The following is a 23,626-nucleotide window of genomic DNA, read 5'->3' on the forward strand; positions in this document are numbered from 1 at the left end:
ATTTTTAGATTTAGGTTTATCCACAAAACAGCAAAACTGAGTTTCTATTTTGAAAAGGAGATTTCTTGAAGAATTGCAAAATGTCCGCTGCTTTGAAAATTGTGTTTTTCTGAACTTTTCAGACATCAAGGTAATGCACTGCTGCTTGCTTTTACTTGCTGTGTTCCAAGATAAATAGCAGCAATATGGGACCTACGGAGAGTTTGTTCAGCTTGTGTAAATAATATCATCAAGATAGAGAGCTGAGCTAAAATATTATTCCTGATTAATTCCTACCTCATTACTCCTAGCAGTTATGAATAAACTAAAGCTATCGGGACAATGAGTGCATCTGCAATGCTGATTTGCTTAAAAAAATGTAGTTTTATCAAAACGCGCAGCCCTCTGGATTTTCTCTTTGCACACATTACATTTTAACGGCTGGGGCAACGCCACGTAGAATGAGTGATGGAAACAGATTAGTGTTAATTTGACACTAGAGTGTGTTGAGGGGAGAGATAATTCTGGAAGTGGCCCTTATGCGAGACATATTCCCAAAATTGACAAGGGATGCCATACCAGCCTTTGACAGTCCAATGTATCTTTAGTCCACAGTTGATTTTAATCAGAGCTACTAGGATGCTGTGCAGTTTAAAGAATATTGTTCTTGCTCATGAATCTGTGTTATCATTGGCTATGCTTTTGGTATTTTTCTATCTCTGGGGCATTTAGAAGCTATTGGGTTTGAGCATACTGGAAACAAGCCTTCATAATCATCAAATCCTAATGTCCTTACTCAGTCAGGGTTCCTACTGTTTTGTATCATTTTTTAAAGATGGATTTTTATTGGAAATAAACACCAGTTTATAGAAATGGGTGCAGCACTGAGTTTGAATAGCAGTAAGTGTAGATAGCATTTAAGTAACAGTTTATTTAGATAAAGAGTTTTTAAGTCAATAGAGAAAACCCCTTATTTCCAAGAATCTTTTCATTTTCTCACTGCGGCACCTAAGTTTCTTAGAGCTTACAGTGGCTGATTGCTCTAAAGAACAAAGTACAGAATGCTGTATCAGACTGTCTACAACTGAATAAAAATCCATTTTGCTATTTTCGGTGCCTGCAGCAAGGAAAAGCATAAAAATGGTTGATGTGATGTAATTATATTATTTCAGCAGCAATAGATGGAGGATTTGCTGTTTGTAGTGGGGGATCATAAAAATTGTTTGTGATATCTTTCGAAAGCTGTATGATTTATATCTTTTATTAGCTCTTAAATGAGAGCAATTAAATAACAGACACAATTACTGCATGGAAAAAGAAGTATAAAATATTCAAGAAAGCAAGAAAAAAATAATTTTCCTTGAGTTTTTTTTCTCCAATGTCCAATGAACCATTGCTTTATAAATAGAGCTTTTATTAAGGAGGAAACTATAGTACAATTTGCAAATTGTGAGCTTTAATATGTCTTGCACTTCTATGTATAATTTGTGAAAATCATTTGTGTTTAAATTTTGTGGGGGTTTAATTTAGGTGCTGAGTGAGGAGAATTGCGAGATATATTCAGATGTTTCACAGTAGCCTGAAAACTGCTGTTGGCATTGATGAATGACCATGCAGTAGTATTCAATTTTAGTCCGTATCATATCTGTTTCTGAGATATTTGACAGAATTATTTTTTAAATACGCCTGCCAAGGTTTTCCAAGATGACAATTTTTTTTGCTTGCATCCTTCATTTACAATTTGATCTTCAAAAAAATAGTGAGTGCCTAATCGGTGCACATTGAAAAATCACTTTTTCCCTGTGTGCTCCCTGTGAACTCCTCTCCCACCCTAATCTTTAATCCCTTAAAAAAAGTCTTTGCTGTGTTTATAAAGATGGATGGTGGATTGCTGGATCCCCATGGAGTACTTAATTGCAGGTATAGCCCGTTTAAAGTCAGTACAGGGAGTATGTAAGTTTACAAACTGATCCATAGAGACTGAGGCTATGAAACCGAGTGTCCTATATAGATATAAAGGTTACAGGTCGTAATGCACAATGGCGGCTTGTCAATATTATATGCCTGTATATTAAAAATTAATTTGCTGAAAGAATGCCGTTGGCAAGAAAAATTGTTTGGCTTTAGGAGATAACTTCAGCAGAAGAATTCTTTCTGGGCCCTGTGGTAACTCAGGCATCACATGCAAATATAAATATGAATTATTTCCACATAGAAATTACAGATGAATGTAAAGTGTTGAAATGTTAATACTGTCCATAATTTTTATGTACAATTCAGGAAATTAAGGAGGTGGAATATACTTGGTGGTACTTTCCTTTCATTTATCTAAGTTGATAGTCAGATACTGTCTTGAGAAAAGGGTTAAAACTCCTTTTGCCTGGCCCTGATTTGGACAAAGGCTTATTTTTATCACTACACTGACTGGGTCTGTAGGACTCATGTGGCTTTGGGGCACAGGCAAAGCAGGTCATCTGCAAACAATTGCATGGACATGCCTTGGACTGTTCTCTCTCTCTTTGCTGGCCCAAATGTCAGTTCTTTACTTTAGGTTAAGTTTGATACCTGGAAAGCTGCAAGATGAAAAGACTGCCTTACAGATAAGATGGGGACTGGATTGGGAGGGAGGTTAGAGCTTCTACAGAAAATTGGGAAACCTGTCCCCAACTGCCTTATGGTTCCTGAGGGCCAAGGATCTGTTTCTGCTAAGCGTGGTCGTTGCTGTCTCTGCTCGGATTCTCTCTGAGGTTTGTGTTCTGAGAACCTGGATCTTAATTTACACTCATTTTTGTCAGACAGAACTGCGAGATGAAAGATGGTGTTGAGGAGACATCAGGGGCTAATCTGCTACCTCTTTATTTATGAATCCTTCAGGGCAATCAGGACAGCTATGATGAAACTTTCTGCTCCTGTTTGATCTGCCAGGTTTTGAAAACTGCAATACCCAGTGCTAAAAATTGGTGTTCCTCACCAGAAGTAAATCTCACGAGATTAGTTTGAGGGAGAGCAGTAATCTAAAAATAACAGTCCTGCATAAGATTCTGTGTCAGATGCCTCATATGCAGAAAAGGAAGAGAGTATTTTATCTAATTAAGTAGGGGGTTAGGGGAAAAACAGAGGCAGCATCATATAGAGGTAGTGGGATTTTGGCTGATTAGTTATATGCGAAGTAAAAGCCAACACAGTCTCACCACTCCTGAAGGAATGCCCATCAAAAAGAAAATATTAAAATATTTCCCAGTATTCTAATCAAAACTAAAACTGTAGGGTCTGATAGTCAGAGCTGCCATAACTATCTAGTTAATGATTAGGTGACTGCAGGTTATATTATTTTCAATATACCCTAATCCCAAATATTTAAACACTAAGATGACTGCTGCCCTCTTTTCTTATATACAGTAAAATTGCAAAGATCTATCATTTTGTATCTCTGCACCCACCCCACCCCCCAACTTTATCTAATGGCCTGTTTGTGCATCCAGTCACTTCTCCTCAGGAATACGTGCTCAGAAAAATTGTGCTGGAGTCCCTGGAGCTCGAGGAGTGACTCCTGGCAATCCCAAGTGGTTTGTTGCTTTAGACAAAAAAAAATACACTGCCAAAAAGACTTGACTCACAAAGAGGTTTTAACCTTTGTGATCAGCGTACCTAAACAATTCAGATTAGGGCTGTTATTACCCAGTAAATGAAAAGTAAATTTTAAATTATAAATGCCAATGGTTTTAAAAACTAATTCTAGTTGTGTCCCACTAATGAACAAGCATTGGTTTAGATATTTTTAGGGGAAATTTTCAGGATGGCAGTGAGGAGTGAGAGGTAATATCTCAGCTGCTACATCAGACTGTGGCTGTGGCACAGGAGGCCGTGCAGACAACAAACGTGGATGGTGGGCAAGCCAAGAATAATGTGCCTTTTCTGTGCTCTTACTTTCTGAGTATGGAAATCACCGATCTGATGCCTCAAGCAAACAGTATGTTACAATACTCACTGGTACGCTTCAGTTGTTTATGCATCCAGGTAAAATAGACTACAGCTGCTTTGTTTGACCAGAACAATATGAAGCAGCTGGAAAATATTTTTGAGAAATCAGGTCCATGTTTTTATGCAATCTGGGACCTGTGTCTATTTCTTCTATACCATACCATATTTACTAAATCTGGTTCAATAAAAAAACACTTATTTCATTCCCTTTGAAACAATGTTTATATTTTTTTATGGGTTTCCAATTGCCACCCAGAAAAGATTTCATCGTCCTTTCAGATTAAATTTCTATGGTTTGGGGACCTGGGCAACAGTATAGAGAAAGCAAATAGCACTCTCTCCGCTGGGGAAAGTGGAGAAAAAGAAAATTCTGTTCTAGCCATATCAGAGCTCCCATATAATCATTATGTTACTGGTTAGTGGAGGATTTGAAATCAGCCTTTTCGTATTTTTCACTTCTGTATAACAACAGGACACTAGAGTAGCCAAACCAGAGCAAATATTTGGCTTTTCTGCCTAGGTATTTTACCTGGTTAATAGTAGCAAATTCAATTCTCTAAGAGAGTATGAAAATCTTTATCTTTTAATTTGTATGCAAACTACTGCCAGTGTACTTAAAGCTGCATACATTGTTTTCACAAATCACCATGGATCTACTTCAGCCAAATTTATACGATTTTGTGTTTATTCCTTTTTTTCCCTGGTACTATCAAGTGCCACTTTTGGTAAATGAACCCCCTCCTGGGTCATTTCCACAATCTGGAGCAGAACTGTGTTATCTTTCTGCCTCATTGACTTACTATCTCATTTTCAGTCTCTGAGAGAAGCTGTCTTTTTTCCCCACCTTGCTTATACTACTTTTATGTTCCATGAGAGCAAGTTTAGTCCCAATCCATGCCATTTAGTTATAAAAAAAACAGGCACTAATTTAATGATCTATAACATTTTATAAAAACTTCCTCAGAAATCAAAGTAATAGCATGTAGGAAAGATTTCTGAAATGAAAGAGGTGAGTAAATCAGGAGTGCCTTAAAACACAAAGTCAGTCATCTGAACATTAATCCAAACATAATAAAGCCAACACCACAATAAAGTATTCCATTTAATGGATTATTATTGTTGTTAGTTTTATTTAAGTTCCAAGAGAACGCTATGTTATTTCGTATCCTTTGCCATGTGAATATGTTCCTGTTTTTTTATACTAAACAGAATCTTAATCAAGTCTCTGGAAAACGAATAAAGTTCCATAAAGGCCAATGAATATTGGCTCCACAAGGAAGGAATTGAAAACCAAGTAAGCTAGAGAGTTTAAATGAGTGGGAATCAATATCTCATCCCCCTCCTGCTGTTCCTTACTGCTGAACATTTTTAAGTGCAAACAGTTTTGAGTATGAACTGATTAGAATTTGTGAGTACAGGGAAGAAAAAAATGCTTCCTGGAGTATCTTCTAAAAGGTGTGGGACCTGGAGAGCTTGGTGAAAGCCATGTGCTGTGGTGCTCGTTAGTAGTTCTGTGCAGAATTAAGTCTCCAGTTCATATGGAGACTTACGATCCTCAAAGCAGGCATGAATATTTCTTCTTCATGACTGAAATAAAATGCTACAGAGAAAACAAAGGGGACTAAAAATGTAAATCATGGAGAGCTGCTCAGCAGAGGTAATTGTCTCCAGTGATGGATGTGAAGCACATGCATTTTGCAGCTGAAGAGTAAACCCCCAAAAGAAACAATTGCATAATCTTTTTTCTCTGTTCTTATAAGTGTGCTTTCAATTTTCATATTGCTGATATAAATCTCTTGGGTCAAATTTCATGTCTTGTCATGTTTTCACAGTAGTCTTTTATGTAGACCCAAGCATTTCAGCTCTGCCTGCTTCAAACAGTTACATTGGACTCAACATAAATTGCTTCCTTAAGAAGAGCAAAGCACATCAGGGTACACAAGGGTTTTTCTCTGTATAATTAGGGGTAGCAGCTTCCTTCCTACATGTTAGAGCAGTGAGGAGCGACTGGAAAATTGCCAGAATCAGGCCCATCTTTAGCAAAGATTCAATATCCACATCCTGTTTCATCCCACAGTGTGGTTGTCCTTAAAAACAGAACATCTGGCACATGTGTTAAAAATGACTCTTGAAAAGGCTTGGACTATAGTTTTCTTCAGTCTGGTTGAGTCTCTTCCTTGTAAAACTGAACTGATATGAAACACATAGAGATCTCTATAATGTATAAAAGGTCAAATGTCTATGGCGTATGCCTTCACGAGACCTGTAATATTTTCCTTCCTCCCATCTATACTCCATGTTGCAATCTAAGATGCTTTCCTCTTAGTATAAGGAGCAAAGGAAAGTACAGAAGAGTCACTGCGTACCTCAACTTTATACTTTCCATGAAGGATCTTAGCAGGATTGGGCTCATGAGGTTTAGGTGAGCGAGAAGTAACAGCTTACTCCTTTTCTCCTTTTACCCATAACCCACAAAGAAGTGCTTTTACAGTAAATTTAATGGTTATTTGTGAACTGGTGAGGTTTCTTCATTCAGGAACCCCTTAATATGTTTACCAAAATCACAACACATAATATTAATGTCTAACTAGTAAGTCTTACCAGAGTAGTGAGTTGAAGCCTCAGGACTTAAGGACACAACTTATGTTGACCTGGTCTCAGACAGGTCCTTCAGCCTGGGCAGACAACAGTTACACTAGGAGCTCTTGCTCTCTTTACTTAAGCGCAAAGATCTGATGTGCCATATGGGTTTGAGATGGAAAACACTTTTATTATGTCAAAAATATTTTGATAATGCCATTGATGCTCTTACAATCTGTCAAATACAGTTTTGAGAAGGTCCCCTAATTATTGCAGAAACATATGTGCTAATTCTGCAGATGTGTTGTGAAGACATTCTTCTGGGTTTCATTTCCCTTAGGCATTTGGTGGTGCACTGAAAGTGAGCAATTTGACAGGTTTGATGCAGGTCTGATTGAGAGGGATATTGTTCTCCACATGATCAGTTTCATTAGCAGATACATTAAAAACAGTCTGGAGTTACTCGCCCTAGAGAAAAAAGTCAAAATTAATTACCTAATGTATTTGTTTTGGTAATGAGGAATGTCCTTCCCCCTTTCAATGTGTTTTCCTTTTTAATCCAGTTAATGGGAGGAGAGTGATGCAGAGCTTGGCTTTATATGTATATTTGTGTTGGAGGAGCCCTTGGACCTGTTGAAATGGTCATAATAGTTGTGTTGTAGTTTCCATCCTTGTCCTTTGCATTTGGTTAGTCCTGTGTTTTATTTACTCCATGGTCACTGAGATATAGAAAACAGCAAGAGCAATCAGATTTCTTTCTTTGTGTTGCTTATAAATAATGAGATAAAATACCTGATTTCTGTATATATGTATAATTATGTGTGTGTGTATACACACATACCTATACAGATGGGGTGTGTGTATATATATATAGGATGCAATTAATTTCTTGGATAGTTTGAATTAAAGTGAGGAGATCTTCAGTCATCTTTCATTGTTTAGTACTGTCTATTTATTCTAATTACTTTGATGCAATAGAAGGTGCAGTTCAAAAAAGTTTGCTGCAGTAAGTTTTATCTTAAACTGGCACCACCTGGTAAAGAACCTTTCTTCTGAAATGACATTTAAAGATGGGTCATCTTCAAAAGCCTAGAGAAAACAGAGCAACTTGTGTATTTATCCAGCCTTCAAACTGCTTCCAGAATATGAAGCAGAAGATGGTCGTTCTTAAAGGGCTGTCTGAAAATTAGTCACTGTTTCTGTCTTCTCACTGTCTAAGGGAGCTCAGCAGAAACCACAGCTTAACCTCAGCAGTCAACCCCATTTTCTCTTTTCTTCTTGTTGCCTGCCCATTGCAATAATCAGTGTTTAAGCAGTGTTGATCTGCTGTCATGCTGATCAAGCTGTCATGCTGCTTCTTGCAGTGTAGGAAACAGTGCTCACAACCTGCAACTCCCTAATCAGAAATGTCTCCTTGGTGCCTTGGAAAGGATGTCCTTATGTGCCGAGGCAGATTACAGGTGAATGCAGCTAGAACAAAGGATATGGCTCTCTAGAAATGTTTAAACCATAATTTCTGTTAAAAATTTAGAAGTCCCTGATTATTCCCTTTGATTTTACAAAGTCTAATTTAAATTAATCTAGTTAAGAATTCTTTAACAATTCTTGCTCTTAAGCCTCCCAGGCTCAGCCATGGTGCTAATTGTCCAGTAGAGCTGATAGAGCCATTTAATAACAAGCTTTTTGTTTTTTCTAGATTCAAATCTGAATTAAATAAATGCTGTCTGCTATAGAAAGTTTTGTCTAATTCAGCAATTCCCAGTAGTCCTGGGCCAAGCTCTACTCTCTGTCGGCTTCAGTGCTGCTTGCTTAACTTCACTAACCTTCCCTGTCTTCTATTTGCCCTTATTGATGCCTATTTACCTCCTTGCTCCTGGACTCCTTTGCTCCCGTCTCATTCCCAGTCTCCTGGATTTTTCCTGCTTCTTTTTCCTCAACCCTGGTGGTGTATAAGAGTGCTACTTGATGCTATCACCCACCTTCAGTGTCAGCCCACCTCATCAGGGAGATGTGATCATAGAATTCTTTGGGTTTGAAGGGACCTTAAAGATCATGGGCAGGGACACCTTCCACTAGACCAGGTTGCTCAAAGACCCATCCAGCCTGGTCTTGAACACTTCCAGGGATGGGGCATCCACAGCTTCTCTGGGCAACCTGTTCCAGTGTCTCACCACCCTCACAATAAAGAATTTCTTCCTAATATCTAATCTAAATCTCCCTGCTTTCAATTTAAAACCATTAGCTCTCATCCTATCACTACGCTCCCTGATAAAGAGTCTGTCCCCATCTCTCCTGTAGGCCCCCTTTAGGTACTGGAAGGCTGCTATAAGGTTTCCTCGGAGCCTTCTCTTCTCGAGGCTGAACAACCCCAACTATGTTTTCATAGGAGAGGTGCTTCACCTCTCTGATCATCTTCATGACCCTCCTCTGGACCTGCTCGAGCAAGTCCATGTCCTTCTTATTTTGGAGGCCCCAGATCTAAGCACAGTAATCCAGGTGGGGTCTCACAAAAGGTGATGATTGTGGCTCAGCTTAGTGTTTGTGAAGACACCTGGAACCAGGAATGAACGCCTGTTGGGACATTTTGTGGCTTGAGTTCTTAAAAATAGCTTTTCTATGGGGTTAATTTGGTTTTTCCTTTTAGTATTGTTCATTGTCTGTCAAACTGAGTCAAGAAATTGATGCTTAATTATTACATTGGTATGAATATTGTGAATGAGGTTGCATAAAATGATGACAGTATAATGCATTGGTATGTTTAGATTGTGAACTCAAAATTAAGGAAGGGGGGGATTGGTACTACTTTGTGATTCTGGTGTGGCTTTGCTTTGCTGAAGCTCTGCTCTAATGCCAGTGTGTGTGTAACACAAAGGAACTCCATCACAACACTTTTTCTTCTTGTCCAATTTAGGAAACTGCCAGGCAGAAATGTCTATGCCCAGATGCACAATGAAAAAGAGCAGGAGATGACAAGCCCTGTTAATCATAGTGAGGACACCCAGAACATCATCCAGGGTGAGGAGTTTATTGATGATGATCTGGACTCTCAAACACTAGGTAACGCAAGAGGTAACTTCATTTTCAGTTTATAAATTTTCGTAAGTAATTGGTTTTTAATTAATATTCATTTTTATTTTAGCTTTTTTTTTAAATTTTTTGCTCAGTCTCAGGAGGAAGCAAATAGTTCACCACCAACAGAGGATTATCTGTTATCTTCTTTTATCTTGCTTGTGATACAGGCTAATGTATGGATGGCATGGTCTATAGTGTGAGTACAGCAATAATACAGAGTAATGTCAGGAGACTTAGAGAATTTTAGAGAGAAATTATGTTTAGTAGAACAGGATGTAAAAGGTAACATTTGAATTAACCCAATAATCCCATGTATTACTGGAAAATGACATTTAGGCCAGAAGGATTTGTAGAGGTGATGACTCCATTATTTCAGATGGATTTTATTTCAATCCAGTGCTATATTTGCCATAGTCCAGTGGCATTTAAAGTTTTCATTATTAGAAGTATTACATTTATTCCTGTATGAGAAGTATCATAAGTGTCCCCTATTTTAGCTGGTAACTTTCTAGTATTCATGGAGTGGTCATAAGGAACCCATGAGGGAAACTTTGTAAATATCTCAGTGCAAATGATTTAGTGTCAGGTAGAAGCATATATCCTGGCACCCTGTGGTTATTTTTAATGCAGCATAGATTGCTGATCTATAAAGTTAGTTTCTTGTAAAATTTACCATTGTGTTCAGACTGCTTTCAGGTCACAGGCTGAAAAGTGTAGGACAATGAAAAAGGCCCCAGTTCCATTTCTACACATTTTGTGAAAATAAATCAGATAACCCAGAGTCTTTGGGATTTATAGCAGGAAATTCATGGTGTAACAGGCAACTGTAATGTCTTCATGAAGCCACAGATGATGTTTTTCAGCTGCACCATAGGTAGCCTGGGGAAGGACAGAATTTTGGCAGAGGAGAGATGTCTTTATCTTGGGTTTCACCTTTATTGTTTGTTGTCAATTTCTTAATTTTCTTTTGTTGAAGTGTGTGCTGCTTCTAGGTTCTTGGAGGTGTTAGCGTTGAGCACAAGGGAAGAATCCAGCCTCCTGCTTTGCTTTGTTTATTTCTATCTTTTCTTTGACAACCTTTGTGTATGAGTATCACTGTGGTTTCATTCAGATTTTGCAAGACAACCTTGATTGCACTCCTGACTCTACCGGAGTTAGTTCTGAAAGCAACCCTGGAAAAACAAAGGCTATGTTAAAATTGTTTGATCAACTCATCTCCAGGGTCTTTAGAGGAGAAGGCTGAATGTTAACAAAGTCTTTGCAGACATGACTGTTAAAGCGGAGCGTTCAAACACCTCTAGTAACGTACAAAAGTGTAATTTCTTTTAATGGTAGAAAATCCCTTATGGCCTATTTATGTAAGGCAGCTTGGGATGCTGGAATAAAGAAATGCTACCCTGTAATGAATTCAGAAATAAACTCTACTTGCCCTGCATTCCTTACTTAATTGAAAAAAAAAAATTTTCTTCTATCTGGGCAGAGCATTATTAGGGTTAAAGAGTGCAAGATCATGATGTTTTGATGTGAAACTTAAGGCAAATGCAGATTTCGAGGTGATTTGTTCTTCTGCCAAGTTGTCAACACCAGCAGCATTTCCAGCGGAGCATTAAGAGTTCATTTTTGTGGATCATAATCATCCATATTCGTCAGCTACTGTATGCCTTTTAGACACAGGCATTATTTAAGACATAAAACTATACTTCTGCTGGCTGTTTTGTTGCTTGCAATACTTTCCACTAGCTCTGGTATCGCTCAGTACTGCCAAGAAAATATTCCTGTTAATGATGCTCCTCTATTTTATCTGGCTAGAGTACGAAACATATTATAATCCCTGCTTTAAATTAAATTCTAGTTTACAACCTTATTTGCAGAAGCTTCCTGTGCTATGGAGATCCCTTCTAGTTCTGGTGAGCTTTCTCCCTCCCTGTTGGGAGATGTCAGTAGCAGCCTCCGCTCCATGCACAGCAGGGAGTTACAGGCCTGGGTTTCTGTTTGTTCTCTTTCTTCTCATAACTTTTGAATTTCCACAGTACAGTATTGCCAGACTCACCCATCCACTTTTTTTGTTTTCTATATATTTTATGTTGCCTACTTTATCGCAACCCCCACCTTGGGACTCCTCAACACCATTACCTTGCAGTGACTCCTTCTGGGAGAAGTGGCAACTTGAACAGCTACAGAGTTCCCCTATTGCTGATGCCGGTCAGTGTCCAGTCCCAGGTCAGTGGCATGTCGAATGGACGCCTCAGGTTCCATTCTCCTCCCTCACCTGCACCCCTCGAGACAACTACACCTTTTTAAGCCACAAAGAGAACCAACTTATGCTGTCACTGGGATAGAAACCCTAGGAATTCGCCACAAATCCACCACCATGAGCAAAAGCTTTGCGCGAAAGTGTGCTGCTGTAGGTACATGGAGCTGTTGCACCAACCTTCACCTGACCTGTTGTTTGATAAAGCCACTCTCTTTATGCGATTGACTTGTCCCTGCAATAAAAGGGGTATTCATTGTAAAGTGCCTGAAATACACTAATGCTGGCCTTTTGTTTCTATATTTTTGTAGGCAATCACTCAGGCGTGGTTTTGAGCATCAACTCCAGAGAGATGCACAGTTACCTGGTTAGCTGATATTTACAGCTGAACATAAAAAAACGAAAGACTCTTCTCTGTATCATTTTATTTTTCCCTGGTGATGTCACAAAATTGCAAATATGGCTGTAAATGCTGGTGGAGAGGAGGTTCCTTATCGGTCCTGTGGAAAAATGTGTCCATCATCAGTTACCGGGGAAGAAGGATAATACATCTTGTGTTCACTCTATGGCCTGGGAACTTGTTATGATTGAAACTCAAACTATGGTAGCAGATTTGTAGCCCTAGGCACCTTCAATGCCACCTTCTTTCTTTTCTGTATGTGTTCTTTATGTTTATTTTTAGAAGGATTGACTGTAACTTTTTAACTATATTTTTAATTGAGGTATTCAGCAGAAGGCTGGAACTCTTCAGCCTGAAAAGGTGATTTTTACAAAAGCGACTAGACCAGAACAGATGGTTGGTTGATCACAATGACATTTTTTTCAGGAGGCTGAGTGTTTCTGTACTGGGAGAGGACTGAGCAAGGAGATAAATGCACTCCTAGTACAAACTCTTAGCTTAAACTTGTGTGAGACAATCTAATGAATTTAGGTTTAGGCCCTTCTGTGGATTAAAAGAAGTAAAGTGTTAATTATCATAATATAGGATAATGCTCTTGTAAGTGTAGCAAGTCCTGACAAACCATCAGCACCAGTATCTCCCCCAATCCCACCCCACGTGAAAGAAAAACACCAGCTTGATGCTGTTTCCAGACCAGGTGCCTTCACTTGTGGACAGTCATTTCAGTTTCTCTTTCTGGTCTCTTGAGCAAGCACCTCTAGGACGATGGCAGCTGCCAGATGAGCTATCCTCTGAAACCCTGTGCTGGAGGCCTGTCTCTTTTTAAATTTCCAGAGAGTGTAAATACCTCTTTTAAGTTGCTTTCTTTGTATGGTTATTTTTTAAAAACTTCCTGTTAGGGCAGAGGTGCCGGGTAGGTCAGAGCTCTCCCCTGGGCAGGACTGGGCAGCGCACCGCCATCCCCTTCCCACCCGCATCCTTCTGTGGGATTTTCCCTGGCTGTTTGCCCTTGCAGGCAGGGGTGGGCAAACTCTTACCTGACCTTTGCCGCTCAGGTTGGTTTGACAATCTGGAGGGCCATGATGGGCTGTGATTCAGGGGTTCATATTTCCTTTCCATCACGACAGGGTGTCATTGAGTCCTTACGGCCTCAGGCCCCTATTTCTCCAGGGAGGGTGGTTTGGCTTCTGAAGGAGCTGCCTGCAGAAAAGCTTGTGAGTCAGATCAGAGTTTCCTAATCCCTGTTTTGTGAGTTGGGTCAGAGTTTCCTTGTCCTGATCTCTGGATCACTAGGGAGAAGGCGGTGGGGTGAATCCACATCTGGCTGGTCTTTTCCCTGGGGTTTATGGAGCTGTATAGGAAACGGACAGTGGTGTGATGAGTTTAAACATCTGGAATCCTATGTATCACAGCTGCCTGGAATTAGGATGCTTCTCTCAGAAACCTATATAATCTCTTCACTTTTTGCCTTTGATAGAGAATAAATAGCTCTTTACTCACTGAATGTCATACTGATGCTAGTGACAAGCTCGCACACCACCTTGCTTAAGGAGGATACAGATAGCTAACTGCATCTTTCTGAATAAGCAGACAGGAAATAACAAATGCTGGTAAGGTAAGAAAGAACTCTTAAAATTATTGTATGCATTCCATATAGCTGTGGATATCCTAGAGCATATTGTCATCAAATGCATTGGACTGGGATGCAATGATTCAGTGTAGTACTGTAGGCTCTCTCAAACCCCACGGGATGCATATGTAAAGCACAAGAAAATCTAGATTATGAACTTACTGTAAGGAACTAGGTGGAAAAGTTTAAGTGAAGATTTTGAAAAGTGCTTGCAAACTCCTCAGGAAATTAATTTCAAAAATTGTTCCAAAATTTCTGCCTATGTAGTCATGGAGTGCCATGCAAACAGATTTCCAGAGAAGCAATGCTCTAGCTGACTGTTATATGCCAGGCTGTGTAGAAATCCAAGGTGTTACATGTATCTGAGTCTGGGTTTCTTGAAGAGAAGTGAGCATATAAAATGTGCTGTGCATTGGAAACTCTTGGTATCGTTGCACCAGAGGCTCTCCGTCCTCACTAGCCCTTTATGCTTTCGCTAATGGAAATGAGCTGGAACAGAGAATAAAATAGTATTACAAACAGCTTACCTGTTCCTGTGAAATAGAACTGAAGTGGGTTATTTATATAGGGCAGGTGATAGCGGATTAGCCTCATGGATAAGGGATGGGATAGAAGTTCTAGCAGGGGTTGTTCTCCCATGCTTCATCCGATTGGCAAAGGGCACTGTTGGAACGAGGTCACACATCTAATTTATGCTTTAACAGCTACTTCTATACATTTAATACAGGGTGGTTTGTGTCTCTGATAACAGGAGTCTTTTGGAACGCCGTAGAATATTTAACTGCTTGGTACTCTAATTAACACTTAGCACAATATAGTACCTGTAATAATTTTTTTCAATGGTTATTAATTTGATTCATGCAGCACTCCTGTGAGGTTGGTTTGTCATATCTTAAAAACACTGTTTTCTAAAGAGTTGTCAGTATTGCCATAACTGTATTAATAATAACCAGCAGATAATAAAGGAAACATTTTATTCCCTGGCAAGAATAACTTTTAAATTAATTATTTTAAAACTGAGAAAATACCCTACTGTTTTTCCATTCATGGTGTCTTGATTTATCTTTAAATGAAGTCTCACTAGTGCTAAGTTTTGCATCTCTTGAATTAGATCCATGACATCTTAGCATTTTATCCTTTATATGTATCTAAAATCCTATACACGTGTATACTGAAACACAGAGTTGTTTGTATGCACAACTGCTAGTCACACATGCACGCACACACCCATGCAGTATTTGTACATTTTCCAGTTAAATTTGTTAGTGAGGAAGGGTGATTTGATGGCTGAGAAACAGGAGATGGCTGTCAGGTACCTGGATTCTGTAGCCAGACTTTGGGCAAGTTACTTAACCTGTATGTGCCTCATTTTCCCCACCTATAAAATTGGGCTGATAGCAATTACCTACCTCACAGGGGTACTGTGAGGCTAAATGAATCACTGTTTGGTCAGGATTTTCAGAGTGAAAGAATTTTGTGAGCATATATTATTACTTTTGCTTTCTTTGCTTTACTTGTAATTATCACTGTTATTAAAGGTAGTTTACTGAAACCAGATGCAATTATATATAAAAGTAAAAAATGCGTAATCCAGAAAAGGTACATCACTGTTTAAGAAACAAACAAATAAAAAACAAAAAAAACCTCCCCAACCTGTTATTGGAACCTATTGTTACATGGTAGCATTTAACTAAGCTACACACTAGTGTCTTAAACTTCCTTTTCTGCAGTGTTATTTGGTCAAAAGCCTTATAATAATGGGTACAGTAATACTTATCAGCATTTATAATGAACCGTACTGAAACCAACAAAACTGGTGGTGTATTGGCCTCATTTACATCTTTTGACCTTCTTAAACTCTTACGTATTTGCAATTCCAAAACCACTCTGTAGTTTTCGGAGTGCTCCAAGCAGTACCGATTTGAAGCATTCTAGCAGAGCCATCAAGATTTACAGCTGATATATTTGCTTTTGCTTTTGACATTGAATGTTTTATATGTCTTTAGAATGGTCCATTCATATAAAGTGCTCAGAAATGCTCAGAAGACATTTAGGGAAAATCCACACATAGTGTAAATTAATTTCTCAAAAGTAAAAGCAATATAAACCAATATATGTTTTTATACCCTGTAGAAGAGGGTGGTGGAAATGACTGAAGAAATAGAAGGTGCCAGCCTGAGGCAAGATGTTGTTATCTCCAATTCACATCCAATTTCTTTGAACAGTTTTAGGATATTGTCTTTGAATTATATCCTTCTTGATGAGTTTCCCCCTCCTTGATGAGTGACCGGTGTAAAGAGGAACACAGTTTTTATTCATATAGAGTAGATGTCTCTGGACAGGGAAATCAGTGCTTTGCCATTGGTAGTTCCTAGCAGAAAGCAGGTTTCATCTGACATGATTATGATGGATAGTTGTGTTTCAGGTCCAATGAGACATTCCTCTAGAGGGAATACTCTATGACTGCATGCTGTCTCTTTAATAGAGGTCAGCAGCATGGAACTGCAGTGATTTTCATCTTCCTTCCACAAATGTGTGCTCAAAAAAATGGGGTTTTAAAATTATTTCAAGCATATACAGTAACTTTTTTATGATGAACCAGTGGTTCTGATATGAATTTCTTTCAATTTCTAGTGTCGTTTCAAGTCGAATACAATGTTGCCTGGTTGATTGAATTGATGACAATTTCAGTCATAGTTTTTTTCCTGTTTCCTGTAAAACAATGTTTTGTAATTTTTTATTAATGAGGCTTTGGGGGAAAAGAGGGATTAAAATTTTTATTTCATTGCAGAATCCCTGACAGTTGGAGTTGTTATTGTATATTGATTGATACCGTTGTATTGTTTCCATCTTCATTTTTATTTCAGAGTTTTAGATGAAAGTAAGTAAACATTTCTCTCAAAATATTGGCTTTCCGCCAGGAAGAAGTGTATAAGCATTTACCTTTATAAATATTGATTTCTGCAATGCTAAATTTTGTTCTGTCTTCTAAGTCCAACCAAAAAGCTGCTTCCTGGTTCATTTTCTCTGTTTTAGTCCCAATTGCACATTGCCTTTAGAACTGTCTTTATGAGACTGGTATACTAGACTACAGTCTTACTAGTCTGAGAAAATCTTTCTAAAAACTTCCATTAGAATAGCATTCAATTGCCTAGAAGTAGTTACAGGATCTGCCCAGACCATGTTCCTAATGTCAAGTCTATATTTTTATGTTCCTTATTTCCTTTCATTATTTCAGTGTTAGCCCCCTCAGTGCCATTTAAATGCATGTTTATTCCTGTTGTGGATGTATATGTGATGTTTTTTACTTATTTTCAGGCTATAATCTGAATAGTGACAAATTTTGAAATAACTCAGACCCCCAGTTAGCTTTTGCAATTAAGAACCTGGCCTTGCAGCCTTTGGGAACTGTCAGGCTGTGCCCTCTTAATTATTTAATCTTTTTTCCTAAATCAGCCCTTCCACCCAGTGGATCACCTCGGAAGCTTTTCTTCCAATTCATTTTGTAACCTCAAGCTGGAGGGAACGCAGACGGGTTTCGCAATGTTGAGATGGACTAGAATGGGTCACTTCCAAAATCTGAACAGGAATGTCTGTGGACAAAGTTTTTATTTTTCCATTCTTTTCAAGTATGTTAGCATGCTGCAGAGAGGATTATACATACCATCAGAGGAATAAGGACGAATAATGGTACTATAGGATGGTGTGAAGAATAGAGAATACATTCTTCCTTTCTTTTTTTTTTTTTTCTTTTATGAAACTGATATGTACAGCAAGTTAGTTTCATTATTTTTAATATGTGAGATGTCATTTCTTTAAGTCTTTGGCCCTGGCCTTTTTCATCCTGTTAAATGGAGTAGCAAATTACTTAAAATATGAATTATGGAGCCATGTATGTCCGAATGAGAGATTTTCATTCTTTTCATGTCTTTTTTTTTTTCTTTTTTTTTTTTTTCATATGTGAGGCTTGTCAGAATTACTATTTTCAGCTAGTTAATGTGCTGGTAGCTGAGATGATCTTCTCAGTATCCGAGACAAGAAGTCCTGCAAGGCTTAGTAATGCATACTCTGAAGTGCAACTATAGAACTATGTAAATAGTGCTAGGCTATGAACATGCTGGACAAAACAATCTTTATCAAAGATCTCTTACAGTTTCTATTAAAATCCCTTTTTTTAATAGTCTCTCTAAAAGTACATGTTTTTAATTGCATACTCTTTGTCTCTCTCTCCTTCTGGATTGATTTTCTTTTAGGAGTGACATTTACTAGTTCTGAAAAAAAGTGGATTCTTTCCCTTACACAAGTAATTCTGTTTAAAATTATTTCCTTGCATTACGCAAAGCTGAGCTTTATTGATTGGACTTGATTTCTGAGTTTCTGTAGAATTTGCATCTCTATATTAATATGTTGCAATAGAGTGGACATAAAGTCCTGTTGGGCAGCAATAATACATGTGGCAGTGCAAGGTGCTACTTAAATAATATACCTTTGTTGCACATATTTTTAGTGGTATAATGAGTATGTTAATCACCATGAAGACCAGGTGTTCCAAATAACTTTCTTAGCATGTCTTATATTCCTATGTATTTATTGCTAATTTTAGCCAGCTTTTAATACTTATATTTAGTTCTTACTGACAACGTCTGCTCTTGCAGATCAAAGGGCAAGAATTAGCTTATTCTCTTTTTTAAAAATAGTATTAGTTCACAGCATTTGCATATTAATTAAAACAGTTTATAAAGGAATTTTTTCTGAAATGGTGAAAGAGATGCTTTTTAATGAGAACAGCTTATATAGGAAAACAGGAGACTTGTATGCACTTGGTTTTTGAGACATTCTTGTTATGGATTGTGAGTGGGCTGGACTATGCAGGAGTTGTACACCCCAAATATCAGTAACATGCACCTAGGCAGTTTCCAAGTGATAAAACTAGTCTAAAGGAGAATATTTTAATACACCACTTACATGTGTGTAAAAGCCCCTTCACAGAAGGGCTTTTAAATAGTTAAGATTACAGAATATCATCACAAATTTGGGAAGGTGCCCAATTCACTGGCTCCAGTTGCTGTTAAATACACTCCTGTCTCTCTTTGGGGTTCATCTTTTGAGATGCTGAAAGTGAAGTGGCTTGTGTTGTGTAATGCTTCCAACCTTTTGCTAAGTAATTGGTGACACTTCATAGAAAAAAATATCTGAATTTCCATTCTCTTCTGTTTCTCCTTCTTTCTTCCTGGCTCCTTTTTTGTCCTTTTGTTCTTTTTCATTATTGCTGCTGTTTGTTGCTCTGCCTTGCCTGCCTTTTCCTCCTGATGACAGTTCTCCACCGTCCATTTTTTTCTTCCTTGCTTTTTGTTTTGTTTTTTATTCTGCTTCTATCTATATTTTCATTTGGATAAACACCCTACTATGTCCTGAGTGCTTCATGAGAAGAAGAATCATGATTTCTTCCCCATCCCTGTCTGAGCTCTGCTGTGTTATCTGGCTTGATGTAGGTCCCCTGTGCTTTGCCCCTCTGCAGTCTTTTCTTCCTGATTTTTTCCCACTTTGGTTCTTTTACTCTTTCTTTAAATTTTGTCTCTCATTTTCTCTAAACCTTTCTGGCACTCTTCCCTTTAGCCTTTCCAGGAGTTCTTGCAGCACCTTGTCCCAGAAAGCACATACTTAGTCTGAGATGTGGATGAATATTGTACTCCCTGGAGGAATAATAAACTTATAACTAGCATTTTCTCTCTCTCATCCATGTATATATTGTAGTGGAAAATACATATTTAATTGACAGACAGCTATACCCATTACCAGCAATTCTGCCTCATTTCAGGTTATGGGGATGAGACATGGTGTTTGCATGAGCTTCTTGGAGCTCAGCGAGGGCTGCCTTGCTTTGCCAGCCCTTCAAACTGGCAGATGCAGAATTGCAGCAAGGTTGGGCAGGGACACCTGGCCAGACCATTAGGCTACATCTGCTTTTCAATATGGGAAATACTGAGTCCCAGGTTAGTACATCACTTTAAGATAAATTGTTAAGAACCTGAAGCTGAAGAATAGGTGAAATAAAGAGGGTCCATTGCTAATAGAGGAGCAGGACCAGGGATCATTCCTCTTGGGAGATGTTTGACTTTGTCAGATTTGTGGGAAGGGTCTATATGCAGATATTCCTGGAGGCAGAGGCAAGTGCCTTGCTTTCAAGTTCCATAAAATACAAATTTTAGCGAAGACATCATGTAGGTTTGGCATAATCTTCTTATTGGGGGAGTGTGGAGAAATTGATGAGGGCAGATAATTGAAAAGCTCAGCAGCATCTTTGTAGGGTAGAGCTTGTGTTAGAGAGGAAGTGTATGTGAGAAAGATGCAGGACAGAGGGGAGCACAAGACTAAACAGGACAGAGAAAAGCAGGGAGAAACTCAGTGTTACCTGTGTGTATTATTTTGCCACGAGTTGTTGATTTAATTTTGCTTAACCCTTGGATCTTACTTTAATTCGTGATGGCCACTATTTTCAGTTTTGTTGGTTGCGTACAGCGATGTTACACTATAAGTCTAAATTGATGTAGAACCAGGAACATGCGAAATTCTCAGCATTCTACCTATAATTTAAGAGGGATCTGACTCACAGCAATATCCCCCTTGAGGTAGATGGGAAAGAGGTTGCTTCCCAGGAGCCATGATGCATGTGTGTGTGGTCCAGAGGTAGCTCCAATGGAGGTTTACTTCTGAGATAATTTTAGGGCCTTTGTTAATGGTGTTCCTCCTTACCTCAGCACTGAGCTAGGAGGCAAGGGAGAAGAATTATTTTATAGGGTCTGAGTCTTGGTTTTATACTGCTTAAATGTAATTTGCCAGAATCCCTCTATGAGTTGTAATTTTATAATGTTTAGAGAGGATGAATGGAGTTGGTATAGTATTCCTGAGGGTAAACACCAGCCACTGGAGTTTACTGAGCATGTGACTAGAAATTTTAATTTTGGGAACACAGAGTTCCTCCATTTCATATATACACCAGACATGAGTATAGCTCCTTTTTTATTTGTCACTGACAAGCTGTGATTTATTTCCTCATGGGTGTATGTCATGGGCTGTGCTTGCTGCAGTGCAGAAGGCTCTGGAGGGAAAACGTAATCGAATGGAGAAGTATACTTGAATTCTCCCCTCTTGATCCCAGTCTCTTCTGAGTTGCTTTTCTCTGATTGTGGTTTTGCCAGTATGCTGGCTTGATGTCAAAAGGGGATTAATTCATTTTTGTTCTCTTCTGTGTGGCTGAGAAAAAAAAAAAAACACAAGGAAAACTTTGCAGAGGAGTAGCGGATTGGAAGAGGTGGGGAACTTGATCAGCTGGCAGGATGCTTTGGGAAGCTTCCACTGTTGTGCTTTACTTACCACTTATTTTTACAAATATGTACAGCAACTGTGACTTACCTTTCCATTAACCATTGATATATTTCTTTGCAAAAGGAGAGGTGGTTCTAAAGGATGTCACAGTAGTGTGTTGCAAGTGTGGTTTTAGGAGACATCAAGTATCACCCTTCCTCACCTAAATGAAATTATCATAATATCATTGCTCTGTATTTATGAAGCTGCACTAGGAATATCAATTCACCTTGGATTAAGTATTGGAGGAAGATTTGGAGAGATAATCAGAGTTGGAATGGTAGAATTTTTCATTTTGAGAATAAAGGATGAGTACTGGCATATTTACAGTGCATCTGTGGCTGTTTCAGCACAGGTGGATCCGAAATCTCTCATTCCAAACTCGGACAGATAAATCATATAGATTTTGCTGGCATTACCCATGTAAACAAAAGGAGAACATATTTGCCATTAAACCAAGCCCAAATCATATTTTTTGGCTAATTAGACCTACAGCTCTTGGTAAAGATATGAAAGCCATTAAACTAGTCTTGACATATTTGTGAAGATTCACAAAGCATTTCTCGCTACCCTGTTGTTCATGTGGAGCATTGTTAATTTGGCATTGCAGAGCCAAATTCTACCCTAATTTATGACTGTGCAGTTCCACAGACTTTGTCAGTTCAGCTTTGTGTTATGGCAGAAAGGTTCCCACCCACAGTGAATTAGAAATGTAGCTGCAGGCTAAGATCAGTTGTCACGTCGCTGCATCTGTACTCACGCAGGTGATGGGCTGATTTTCACCTGTCATTCTTATTCCTGTGGTTAGCAAGAGAGTAGAACCAAGGCAGAACTTAGTTTTTGAACAACTTGCAACTGTTTTTTCCAGAATATGATCAGCAAATGCTTAGCACTGTGTTTCTGACCAGATTGCTGACAGAGGAGCCCGTCCAACCTGTGTAAAGGCTCCTGGCAGGCATTGGTATGCTGTAGTCCCTAACTTTAACACACATACTACGCTGTCCTCTCCTTTTGCCTTTGCACACTCAACTAATTGTGAAAACAGTACATGCCTTTTCCTAATTTTGTTTCAGGAGACCTTGACTTTTGAGGAGGTTTCTTTGTATACATGATCAGGGCTCAAGGGAAGAATGGAATCAATCCATAACTGGTGCGTTGTCATAAATGGGGAAAAATGTTATTTGTATATTTTTGTAAATATGTAACATTTAATGGCAGTTTTGTAGTGACGTGCTGTTTTTGAGAAATAAAAAAATCAAATATATGTTTGAATATGCTTAATGTAACACTTAACTGTGATTCAATTGCACAATTAATAGCTTAATCAAAAGTCTTGTGCAATATGTAGTGCACACACATAACCAAGTATCTGTTAGTGATCCACGACCAAGTTTTTGGCAACTCTTAACGATGGCGATGAACTGTGCAGTACAGTTTATCATGGTCTCTTTCAGCTTCCAAACATGTAGCAGGCAAACTACTGTATACGTACCTGTGTACTCCACTGCATCCAAAGGTATGCATTTGTCCTGAGAACCTGCACTACAGGTTTTTCTTTAATAAAATTTGGTTCTGAACTATTGGTTGCTTTGTTTTTTTTGTGAAGCACTTCATGGGATTCGTGGAGGGGAAAGGGTTTAACCACCCCCCAGAGTTTGTATGTGTGTGTGTGTGTTTTGATTTGTCAGTAATTAGCAGCAAACTGCTCAACTTCAGCAGCGCTGAACTCAAAGGCTGCAGCAAAGCTTCATCCTCCTCCACTTTAGCCACTCCATCCTCCTGTACTGCAGCTCAACTCCACTCCTCGGGAAAATGGGAAAAATCCTTCTCTCCTTTTTCCGCGAGGAGTGGAGTTGAGCTGCAGTATAATTGGCGTGAGGGTGACACTCTGTGGTGAGACTGAAGCCGTGCAACTGCAGTCGAAGAAAAAGAAATGTTCTTCTAGAATTCCACTGAATCAAAGGCTGAATATTTCTGTCTAGCTAAAAATTAAAGAATTCAGCCAGTTTTAACCTTGTTATCCCTATAATAGAGATAAACACAAAGAAGCTCTGTGTGTTCTTTTGCTCTGCCCTTGTCTTTATTCCAGTATTTTCCATTTTTTTTGGCTTCTTCACACACTATTTTTTTTTTCTTTATTAACTGTATTATTTTTCCTTTATCACACTCTCGTCCTGAAGAGTTGCCTGTCCTGTATAGAAGAAGAGCAGAGATGTTGCTAAGTGCTGTGGTCTTGGATGTGCAATGTGAAGTCTCACTAAACCTCATACTGGAACAAAGCAGCAGCATGAACTATTGTCTACCAATTTTTTAATTAGCCATGGAAATTTTATAATGATTTATAAATGATTTAATTTTATAATGATTT

At 38.6% G+C, this 23,626-nt stretch overlaps 1 protein-coding gene across 1 annotated transcript in view; it reads left to right on the top strand.

Annotated features, from left to right (window-relative positions):
• The window catches only part of SORCS2 (sortilin-related VPS10 domain containing receptor 2), a 555,781-nt gene extending 532,946 nt beyond the window's left edge, over positions 1-22,835 (top strand). Inside the window, exons 27-29 of the mRNA XM_014966703.1 lie at positions 9,452-9,609; positions 11,753-11,832; positions 12,175-22,835. Coding sequence (XP_014822189.1) covers positions 9,452-9,609; positions 11,753-11,832; positions 12,175-12,198 — 262 coding nt within the window. The 3' untranslated portion in view covers positions 12,199-22,835. The remainder of the gene's footprint in view (positions 1-9,451; positions 9,610-11,752; positions 11,833-12,174) is intronic.
• The last annotated feature ends 791 nt before the right edge of the window (positions 22,836-23,626 follow it).

The sequence above is a fragment of the Calidris pugnax genome, unplaced genomic scaffold, assembly GCF_001431845.1.
Source record: "Calidris pugnax isolate Ruff unplaced genomic scaffold, ASM143184v1 scaffold14, whole genome shotgun sequence".
Lineage (NCBI taxonomy): Eukaryota > Metazoa > Chordata > Aves > Charadriiformes > Scolopacidae > Calidris > Calidris pugnax.